General features: G+C 43.6%; 1 protein-coding gene across 3 annotated transcripts; it reads right to left on the bottom strand.

Moving 5' to 3' along the window:
* Positions 1 to 3564: 3564 nt before the first annotated feature.
* Positions 3565 to 9728, bottom strand: LOC101053972 (uncharacterized). Of its 3 annotated transcripts, XM_003945286.4 has the most exons (4): positions 8613 to 9728; positions 8338 to 8457; positions 6390 to 6492; positions 3565 to 3643 (listed from the first exon to the last, which is right to left on the bottom strand). In XM_003945286.4, the coding sequence occupies exons 1-4, from the start codon at positions 8650 to 8652 to the stop codon at positions 3598 to 3600; spliced, it is 309 nt and encodes a 102-aa protein (XP_003945335.3). In that variant the 5' UTR covers positions 8653 to 9728; the 3' UTR covers positions 3565 to 3597. The 3 variants fall into 3 exon arrangements, 1 of the variants encoding a protein (XP_003945335.3); XR_012519262.1 differs by lacking the exon at positions 3565 to 3643 and adding an exon at positions 5378 to 5548 and having other exon boundaries at positions 8338 to 9728; XR_012519263.1 differs by lacking the exon at positions 3565 to 3643 and having other exon boundaries at positions 5566 to 6492; positions 8338 to 8777; positions 9138 to 9728.
* Between the last annotated feature and the right edge of the window lie 1449 nt (positions 9729 to 11177).

Below are 11177 nucleotides of genomic sequence, written 5' to 3'. Positions count from 1 at the left end.
TAAATACTCAGAATAATTTTAGATAGCCACCAAGAACTTACTGTCATTTGCAACCACCTGTAATTATGAATTAGGATCTACAGAAATAAAAAGTGTGAAAACCATTTAAAAATGACTTGTTGTGAAACAGATACCATAGACCCAGATACAGAACTTGAAAATGATTAACTTCCAATATTTCCCCATTACTGATGTGAAAATGACTAATAAGTTTAAAATATTATGCTTTATTATTATTTATAAAAATTTGATGAGTCTTTTGAAACATGTACCTAAAATTGGTGGTCTGCTTGCCACCCAACATCCATTCAGTTGCCTGCACATGTTGAATTCAAGAAATACTAAAGCTCCTATAAAAGACTCAAGAAAAAACTTGGCCGCATCTTCATTCCAGAATTTTATGATGTGGGTAAACTGTTGGTCTTTCAGTAACTCGCCATCCTCCTTCTGTAATAAGTGTTTTTTGTCTTTTCTTTTCTTTCTTCTATTACCTTTGGCTGTGGTTGTTCATTGTAGCTTGACTTCGTCTGCAATGGAATGTCTCCTTTTGCCCTATTCCATTACAGCCCTCTGATTCAGATGGGGGTGAATCCCATCAAGAGCCTCAGCTCTCATCCATGAAGCCATGAGAGCTGAAACTTCAAGAATGCATAATCTACTACGATGCTGTAATGACTGCTCAGCATGCACCTCTCCTCCCAGTGCTTATTTTTCACTGTAGGGTGCTGTAGGTGTCTTTAGTGAACCAAGGTGATAAGGAGAGAGTGTTTGGTACAGGAAAGAAGATGCATTTTGAATCCAGGACATCCACGTGGGGAGCTGGAGGTGCTTCTAAGCCACCAAGACACCAACAGCACCCACCATAGGGCTGTTGAGAGGACTAAGCAAGGTCGCACATGCAAAGTGCTTGTTTAATGTAGTGGATTAAAGATGGTGCAAATTCTTTGCTATTCCTCCCCTTGAAAAGGGGAGTCTAGCTTCCCTCCCCTTGAGCCTGGGCTAGCCTGGGTGGCTTGACTGGCCAGTAAAGTAAAGCAGAAGTGATGTTCTGGGGCTTCTGAGGCTGGGTCATAGGAGACCTCACAGCTTTCCCCCAGGTGTGTTGGCACATGGTCTCTGGGAGCCTGGCCCCACCACGTAAGAAGTCTGACTCCCTTGAGCACCATGCGGTAAAGACTGCATGTAGGTGCCATGATCAATAGTCCCAGCAGAGCCCAGCCATTCAGCCAGTCCCTCCAAGGTACCAGGCATGTGAATGAGGCTGGGTTAGGCTCTCCAAAAAAAAAAAAAAAGCCCAGCCATCTGCTGGCCACCCCCGAGTAACCTCAGCCAATGCCATATGAAACAGAACCGAATTGCCCAGCCAAGCCCTGCCCACATTACTGCCCACAGAAGTGTAGGACTGAGGTGGGAGGATTGCTTGAGCCCAGAAGTTCTAGTCCAGCCTGAGCAACTCAGCAAGAGTTTCTATCTCTGAATGAATGAATGAATAAAAATAATAAAGTAGTCCTTTGAAGCCACTAAGTTCTGGGGCAGTTTGTTATGCGGCAATAGATAACCGAAACACTTGGCATATAATAAATGCTTAATGGATACAAGCCAGAGCATTTTGATGTAAGATTTCATTAGCCATAATCAATAGGTAAGAGTAACCAGGTTTGGGAGATTACTGCCCTGGTCCCACCTTCCACGGCCTCCTCTGTCTTTGCCCCTGAGGCTTTCCTAGCTGCTGGGACGTATTTTTCTATCTGGTGCACAGTGTGCCTTCATCTGATAAAAACCTCATAATTCCTTGTGAACCATCTGCCTTCTGCATAAAGGACACCCCACCAAACAGCCCCCAGACTACTTTTTTTTTATTGAGACAGGATCTCGCTCTGTCACCCAGCCTGGAGTGCAGTGGTGTGATCATAGCTCACTGCAGCCTTGACCTCCCAGGCTCAAGTAATCCTCCCACCTCAGCCAATTAGTATGACAAAAATGTGAAAGACTGACCATACCAAGTGTTGGTGAAGATGTGGGGGAACTGGAACTCTCACACACTACTAGTAGGAATGTAAAATGGTGCAACTACTTTGGAAAAGAGTTTTAACAGTTTCGTTAAAAGTTAAACATGTACCGACAATATAATTTAGTCATTTCATTCTTAGGTTTTTATCCAAAAGAAAATAAATGTCAGACAAAGACTTGTCTATGAACATTCACACCAACTTGATTTTTAACAGCCCAAAAGTGCAAACATCTATAGATGTCCATATATATATATGAATAGATAAACAAATTGTGGCATATTCATACAATGGAATAACTGCTCAGCAATATAAAGGAATAAACAAGCAATAACATGAATGAATCTCAAAATAATTTCAGGAGTGAAAGACAGAAAAAAATAGTACATATTGTATCATTTCATTTATATAAAATTCTAGAAAATGTAACTAATCTATAGTGACAGAAAGCAGGTCAGTGGTTGTCTGGGATCAGGAGTGGGAGGGACAGGCGGGATGGCAAAGAGAAATTACAAAAGGCAGGAGGCAACTTTTCAGAGTATTAGATATGCTCACGATCACGATTGTGGTGATGGTTTCCCAGCTACAGACACTGTCAAAACGTATCAAATATTATTCTTTAAATATATACAGCTGGCTGGGCATAGTGGCTCATGCCTGTAATCCCAGTACTTTGGGAGGCAGAGGTGGGTGGATCACCTGAGGTCAAGAGTTCAAGACAAGCCTGGCCAACATGGTGAAACCCCATCTCTACTAAAAATACAAAAATTAGCTGGGTATCATGATGGGCACCTGTAATCCCAGCTACTCAGGAGGCTGAGGCAAGAGAATCACTTGCACCCAGGAGGCGGAGGTTGCAGTCAGCCAAGATTGTGCCACTGCACTACAGTCTGGACGACAGAGTGAGACTCTGTCTCAAAAAGAAAAATGTACAGCTTACTGTACATCAATTATACCTTAATAAGGCTATTACTATGTAAAAGTGTGTGTGTGTGTGTGTGTGTGAGAGAGAGAGAGAGAGAGAGAGAGAGAGAGAGAGAGAGAGAGACCGTCTCAATTTTATGTGGCTGTGACTCTTTTCCCTGCTCACCTATTGCCCCAGTTTGCAGAGCCATGACATACACAATGAGACAGACCTGGGGTGATCCTGGCTCCACACTCATCCTGGCTGTGTACCCTTTGGTAAGTGATTTACACTTTCAGAGCCTTCATTTTTTTCCTTCAAAATGGAGTAGTGGTTAGGATTAAATCAGTGAATGTCAAATGCCTTTCACATAGTAGGTTCTTGAAAACTTTAGTCCACCAATCACCCCAGAAATCAAATGAGCCATATTTATGACGGCCCCAAAGGCAGTAGTTTTATTTTTAGCTAAAGACACCAGCATGCAGGCACCTTGAGTCCAAAGGTCCAAGGGGAAAGACGTTGAAATGCTGAGCACTGCCCTGCAGGCCCATCTGCTCCACATTAGCCAGCCTCCCTCTGTTTATTATTCCATGTGTTAAATCTCCTCCAATTCTTGTGTGAAAAGTTCGGGCGCACAATAACGTCTTTATCACATTTCCAAATCCTGGGCCTGTTCTGGAAAGTTTACACCTTTCTCTTGTTGCCATTGTTTTCATGTGGATTCAGATTCCTGAAAAAGGCATTTGGAGCACTTTGCTGAAAACATTTATGTGTAAGCTTGATGAGACAAATATTGCCAAACAGTGAAAATGAGATGTCAGAGGAATTAGAACCACACCACGTGGGCCGTGTATCATTCTCCGGCTGTGGCTGTGTGAGGAGAATCTGATGCTCGGCGTGGTGGTTGAGAGCCTGTGGCTGGGAAATATCTTAGCCTCTCTCCTTTGGGGAAGAAATTAAATAATACTGAAAAGAATAGCAGAAACATGCCAACGTTGGAGTAGAGAATAAAAAGGTCACGTAACTCTGTAAAAGGAAATACATTACAACAGGATTGCTTACCATTCATTGAGTGTTATTTGTGTACCAGACTTCACTAAGTACTATTTTATTTAAACCTCACAACAAGCCTGTGAGTTAGGTGTAGAATAAGCGAGGGTTCTTTTAGCCATAGTGACAGAAAATCTACCTCAACCTGGCTTACAACATAAAGAACTTTTTATTGCATATGCAAATTAAAAGTGCAGATTTAGTTCTAGCTTCAGGTGAGGCTTGATCCAGCAGCTCCAAAAGGTATTTTCAAAAACCCAGACTCTTCCTCCTCTCTCTACCTTCTTACTAGCTTTCTCTTTGGGCTTCATGCAGTCAGTTCAATCGGTGCAGGTTTCCCATAGTGGTAAAATGACTGCAGCTGTTCCAGACCTCACATCCTCATAGAGAAAGAGAGAATAAACCACGAAATTCACTCTCATTGGTCCCAAATGGGTCATGTGTCCATTTTGAAACAGACAACTGTGGTGGTGAGGGGGAGGTGAGACAGAAAGGTTAATTATATGAAGTCTTCAGAGTCAGGGCTGAGGAGGTAGTCCACACCCAGTAACTAGACCTCAGTCCAATCCCAAACAAAGCCCCTGGCTGAGAAATGGGGAGAGGTAGCATCCCAAGGGAAAAAAGGGAGAGGGTTAATTACAAAAGGGAAAATGGATGGTGGGGACGCATCCACTGAATGTCCACTATCGTGTACTCATTCATTTTTATTTAAAATTTGTCAAACACTGTTTAGGGGCTAGGGATACACCAAGGAATAAAAAGCAAAAACCTTGGCCAGGTGTGGTGGTTCACGTCTGTAATCCCAGCACTTTGGGAGGCCAAGGTGGGTGGATCACAAGGTCAAGTATTCAAGATCAGCCTGACCAACATGGTGAAATCCCATCTCTACTAAAAATACAAAAATTAGCCACACATGGTGGCATGTGCCTATAATGCCAGCTACTCAAGAGGCTAGGAGACTGAAGCAGGAGAATTGCTTGAACCCAAGAAGTGGAGGTCACAGTGAGCTGAGATCATGCCACTGCACTCCAGCCTGGGCAACAGAGTGAGACTCCATCTCATTTAAAAAAAAAAAAAAGGCGAAAATCTCTACAGTAGATTCTGCTGGTACCCCACAGCATGTCCCCTTGACACACCTGCAACTGTGCTGGACAGTTCCTATGTATAGGAACCGTGTCTACCTCTGTGCTTCTCCGCCAGAAGGCTTTCTCTGCACTTGGCAAGCTTGCTCAGCCCATGCACAAGTCAGTCTGGATGTGCCAGAGGTTTAAGCCTCCCTACATCCAACCATGGCAAGAGTTGGGGACAATACTCCAGTTTTTCTGTCTCTAGGTAGGAAACATATGAGAATTTCAGTTCAACAGGGCTTCTCAGAGGATCTCCAAAGAATTGTTCGCAGCAGTAATCAGTTTACTAATGCCTCCTTTATTGATTTTCCTTTCTCCTCTGGTTTTCCCCCAATACCCTTTCTTGTATCCTTCAGAATCATCTTCCAAATGAACAAGCAACACCAAATCCCCCGTCTCAAGGGTCTGCTTTCAGTGGAACTCAAACTCAGACCATCACTGCTTCAGGGGCTTCCATTCTGGTGGCACGAGGAGATGAATAATAAAATATGAGCAAACTATGTGATGTTATATTAAGATAGGTGTTGTACAGGAATCAAAGTAGAGAAGGGGGTAGAGTGATGGGGTGGGTATGGGTGCAATCTTAAGGCCTTGAGGAAAAGATTACATGTAAGTCAAGACCTAAAGACCTGAAGACGATGTAAGTTTATGCCATGTTAACAGTCAGGCTAGGCTGTATTATGCTAAGATAACAAGCAACTCCCAGACAATAATGGCTTAAACAACAAAGTTTATTTCTCACTGAAACCACATGTCAGCTGGGACGTTGCTCCACATGCGTTCATTTAGTTACCAGCTGAAGAAACAAAGCTGGTTATCATGAGAGACAGAAAAAAAAGAATTCTAGAAAGTCATTTCATCAAGTAGAACTTCAGCCGTGATAAGTATTATAAGTTCTCAAAACTCATTGTCTAAAGCTGGTCATGTGGCCAGGCACAGTGGCTCACGCCTGTAATCTCAGTTCTTGGGGAGGTTGATGTGGGTGGATCACCTGAGGTCAAGTGTTCCAGATGAGCCTGGCCAAGAAGGAAAAACCCTGTCTCTACTAAAAATACAAAAATTAGCCAGATGTGCTGGCACAGGTCTGTAACCCCAGCTACTCGGGAAGCTGAGGCACAAGAACTGCTTGAACCCAGGAGGGAGAGGCCGCAGTGAACTAAGGTTGTGCCACTGCACTCCAGCCTGGGCAACAGAGTGAGACTCGGTCTCAAAAAAAAAAAAATAAATAAAGTAAAAAATAAAATAAAAAGTGGTCACGTGGCCCCACCAATCACAAATGATGAAGGAGCTGCAACTTACCAAGTGTCTGGTTGGCAGAGAGCTGAAAATAATCTGTTTTCAGCTGAAAATAATCCACCCATCTGCTCACCAAATATTCTGACAAAATATACACACCGTCTCCCTAAGTGGGGAAAAACAATCATATCAAACTCAAAGTCCATGAAGGATAATTTGTCTCCACATCAGGTTTGGTTATAATTTATCTTGATCCAGAGAATCTATAAACTAAAAAACAAGTTATCCGAACCCAACATGCAAGACACCAGGTCTGGGTCTCAAAAAAGAAACTGACAAGGCAGACTAAAAGACAAAACAGTTTGAGGAAATAGAATAAGCTCAGAACCAAATACCACATGTTCTCACCCATATGTGGGAGCTCAAAAAGTATATTTCAACATAAAGCATAGGAAGATAGAGAGTAGATCAGTAGTTACCAGAGGCTGGGAAGGAGAGAGGGGCATACAGAAAGGTTGATTAATAGGTACAAATACAGTTTGATAGAAGAACTAAGACCTAATGTTTAATAGATAGATAGAGTGACTATAGTTTGCAATAAATGTATTGTATATTCCAAAATAGCTAGAAGCAGCCAGGTGTGGTGGCTCATGCCTATAATCCCAACATTTTGGGAGGCCAAGGCAGAAGGATTGCTTGAGCCTAGGAATTCGAGACCAGCCTGGGCAACACAGTGAAACTCTGTCTCTACCAAAAAATTTTGTAAAAAGTAGCCAGGCATCATGGTATGCACCTGCAGTCTCAGCTACTCAGGAAGCTGAGGTGGGAGGATCACTTGAGCCTGGGAGTCTGAGGCTGCAGTGAGATCTGTTACACCACTGCAGTCTAACCTGGGTGACAGAGTGAGACACCATCTGTAAAAAAATGTTTATTTTTTTTTTTAATTGCTAGAAGAGAATGTTTCTAGCATAAAGAAAATACAAATATTTAAGATGACAAATGTCATAGACTGATTTGATCATTACAAATAAGTACATCTATGTATATATTTTTTAAATCATTTTTTTTGAAGTGAAGGACAAGGGATGCCCTGCCGTGCTGGATACCCTCCACTGAAGCCTGGGACACACCATCTGCCTACTCACCTATTCCCTCCACAGTACCTGCCAGGTGCCCTGAGCCAACCACCCTCCTCCCCCCAAGATGTGGCACAATATTGGGCTAACTTGCTTGTGTTCAAGGCCACACTGTTGCTCGTCCTGCTGCTGATGGTATGCAATGAGTGGGGTATCCACCATATTTTGTACAGCATCTTTTTAAGATCTAAATTCAAGTTTCCACAAGAACTGATGGGAGACACAGAATCCCAAGAGGGAAATCAAGAGCCTCCAGGGTAAGAAACTGAAGAAGACACTTCATTCTCTCCTCACAGGATCAGATTCACTCACCAAGGAAGGTGAATGAATCTTCACCTGCTGATGAAGGCCACTGACCCCAGACATAGTCTGTTATTAGTGACTGATGGAAGAAAATTGCTAGCCTCTGTCTTTAGTGACTTGGCTTTGAAATTTACTAAATGACTGAAGAACATTTATACTTAAACTTTAAATCCAAAAAAAAAAAGAAAGAAAGACAAAGACTCAAAGACTTTCTCAGACAAACAAAAATTGAGAGAAGTTGTTACAGGTAGACCTACCTTGCAAGAATTTTTAAAAGAAGCTCTTCTGACAGAAGAAAAATATACAGGTCAGAAATTCAGATCTACTAAAGAAAGAAAGGGCATGACAGAAGGACTAAGTGAAGGTAAAATACAGTTTTATCTTTTTATTCTTAATTGATCTGATAGATAACAGTTTGTTCAAAATGATAATAGCCAGAAGTCGGAGCAAGATGGCTGAATAGAAGCCTCCACCAATTGTCCTCAACACAAGAATATCAAATTAAACAACTATCTACACACACAAAAACACACCTCGATAAGAACCTAACATCAGGTGAGTAATTACAGTACCTGGTTTTAACTTCATATCACTGAAAGAGACGCTGGAGAGAGTAGAAAAGACAGTCTTGAGACGCCTCTGCCATTCCTCCCCCATTCTCCAGCTGCAGCCATGAGGCATGGAGAGGTAACCTGTGCAATTGAGGCGGGGACAGCACAGTGACTGTGGGACTTTGTGTTGGAAATCAGTGCTTGCCTGACAGCAGAAAACAACACCAGGCAGAAGTCAGGCAACAACCACAGAGGGAGCATTTAGAAAAGCCCCAGCCAGAGGAAATCATCCATACCAACAGTCAGAACTTGGGTTCTGGCAAGTCTTGCCTCCATGGGCTAAAGTGCTCTGGGGTTCTAAATAAACTTGAGAGGCAGTCTCCACCACGAGGGCTGCAATTTCTGGGCAAGTCCTGGTCCTGTCACGGGCTTGGAGCCAGAGCGCTTGGGGGCCACACGACCTAGTGAAACACTAGCTATGGTGTCCAAGGCAGTGCTTATGCCAACCCTCCCCCAACTACAGGCAGCATAGCTGGCAGCTCTGGGAAAGACTCCTTCCTTCTGCTTTAGGAGCAGAGAGAGAAGAAGAAAGAGGACTTTGCCTTGCAATGTGAATACAAGCGTAGCCACAGTAGGACAGGGCACCAGGCAGAGTTCTGAGGCTCCCACTCAGGCCGTAGCTCCTGGATGATATCCCTAGATACACCGGCCCAGAAAGAAACCCACTGCATTGAAGGCAAGGACCTAGTCCTGGCACTGTCCATCACCTGCTGACTAAAACGTCCCAGGCTCTGAAAACACAGCAACCAGGCAGTACTCACCAGGGGCCTCAGGTGAGACTCAGGGATGTGCTGGCTTCAGGTGTGACCCAGCACATTTGAAACTGCAGCGGCTATGGGAAGAGATTCCTTCTGCTTGAGAAAAGGAGAGGTAAGAGTAAAGGGGACTTTGTTTGAGGCTTAGGTACCAGCTCGGCCACAGTTTGGTAGAGCGCCGAGTGGGCTGCAAGGGTTCCTGATTCCAGGCCTTGGCCCTTAGATGATATTTCTGAACCTGCCCTGAGCCAGAGGGGAGCCCACTGCCCTGAAGGGAGAGTCCGGGGTCTAGAAGCATTCACTACAAGCTGAGTGAAGAGCCTTTGAGTCTTGAGTGAACATCAGCAGTGGCCAGGCAGTACTCACCTGGGACAACGCCGGCCTTAAGAAGAGACTCCTCTACTTTAGAAAGGGGACAGAAGAGTGGGAAGAAAGTCACCTTGTAGCTTGGGTGCAAGCTCAGCCACAGTAGAATAGAGCACCAGATAGACGCCTAAAGTTTCCAGCACCAGGCCCCAGCTCCCAGGTGACATCTCTGGACCCACCTGGGAACAGGGGGAATGTGCTTCCCTGCAGAGAAGAACACAAGCCTGGCTGACTTTGCCACCTGTTAATGGTATAGCCCTAGGGCCTTTCACAAACACAGGTGGTAGCCAGGCAACGGTTACCGAGGGCCTCAGGTGAGACCCAGTGCTATGCTGGCTTCAGGCCTGACCAGCATAGTCCCAGTGGTGGTAACCACAGAGGTGCTTATGTCGTCCCACCCCCAGCTCCAGACAGCTCAGCAGAGAGAGATTCCATTTGTTTGGGAGAAAGTAAGGGAAGAGAACAAGAGCCTCTGCCTGGTAATCCAGGGAATTTTTCCAGATCTGATCTAAGAACACCAAGGCAATGCCTCTACAAGTCTACAAGTCTGTGAGAGCCACAGCATCACTGGGCTTGGGGTTCTCCCTCATGCAGATCTGGCTATTGTGACCAAAAACTTAGATCACAACACCCAAGACCCTCTGAATACCCTGGAAGTTGTCTGAAGAAGGACGAGTACAAACAAGCCCAAACTTCAAAGACTACAATAAACACTCAACTCTTCAATGCCCAGACACCAACGAACTCCACAAGCATCAAGACCATTCAGGAAAACATTACTCCACCATTTGAGCTAAATAAGGCACCAGTGACCAATCAAAGAGATGGAAATAGGTGATTTTTCATACAGATAATACAAAAAATTGCTGTTTTGAGGAAACTCAATGAAATTCATTATAATACAGGAAAAGAATTCAAAATCCTATCAGATAAATTTAACAAAGAAATTCAAACAATTAAAAAGAATCAAGCAGAAATTCTAGAGTTGAAAAGTGTAAGGAACATACTGAAGAATAATATATCAGAGTCTATCTATCTCTGTCTTTTTGTTTTATTTTTTTTGAGATGGGGTCTCACTCTGTCACCCAGGCTAGAGTACAGTGGTGCAATCTTGACTCACTGCAACATTTACCTCGTTGGCTCAAGCAATCCTCCTACTTCAGCCTCCTGAGTAGTTGGGACCACAGGCACACACCACTACACTTGGTTAATTTTTTGTTAATTTTTGGCAGAGACAGGGCTTTACCATGTTGCCCAGGCTGGTCTTGAACTCATAAACTCAAGTGATCTACCTGCCTTGGCTTCCCAAAGTGCTGGGATTGCAGATGTGAGCCACAGTACCCAGCCTATCAGAGTCTCTTAACAGCAGAATTGATCAAGCAGAATAAAGAATTAATGAGCTTGAAGACAGGCTATTTTAAAATACACAGTCATAGGATACAAAGGAAAAATCGTTAAAAAGAATAACGTATGCTTTGAAGATCTAGAAAATAGCCTCCAAAGGGAAAATCTAAGATTTATTGGCTTTAAAGAGGTGGTAGGGAGAGATAGGGAGAGAAACTTTATTCAAAGGGATAATATCAGAGAACTCCCCAACTCTAGAGAAAGATATCAATATTCAAGTACAAGAACATTATAGAACACTAAGCAGATTTAATCCAAATAAGACTACCTCAAAAC

The sequence above is a fragment of the Saimiri boliviensis genome, chromosome 9 (genome assembly GCF_048565385.1).
Source record: "Saimiri boliviensis isolate mSaiBol1 chromosome 9, mSaiBol1.pri, whole genome shotgun sequence".
NCBI classification, from domain to species: Eukaryota; Metazoa; Chordata; class Mammalia; order Primates; family Cebidae; genus Saimiri; species Saimiri boliviensis.
Note: the sequence above shows the minus strand (reverse complement) of the source record. Positions and strands in the feature narration are given on the sequence as shown.

Excerpts from the sequence above, each read along its gene's own strand:
- LOC101053972 (XM_003945286.4), bottom strand. The coding sequence starts at position 8,652 with ATGGAGGCAAGACTTGCCAGAACCCAAGTTCTGACTGTTG. Across the intron at positions 6,493-8,337 it reads TGATATGAAGTTAAAACCAG|GGAGACGGTGTGTATATTTT; the intron begins GTACTGTAATTA and ends TTCCCCACTTAG. Across the intron at positions 3,644-6,389 it reads CTCTGCCAACCAGACACTTG|GAATCTGAATCCACATGAAA; the intron begins GTAAGTTGCAGC and ends TGCCTTTTTCAG.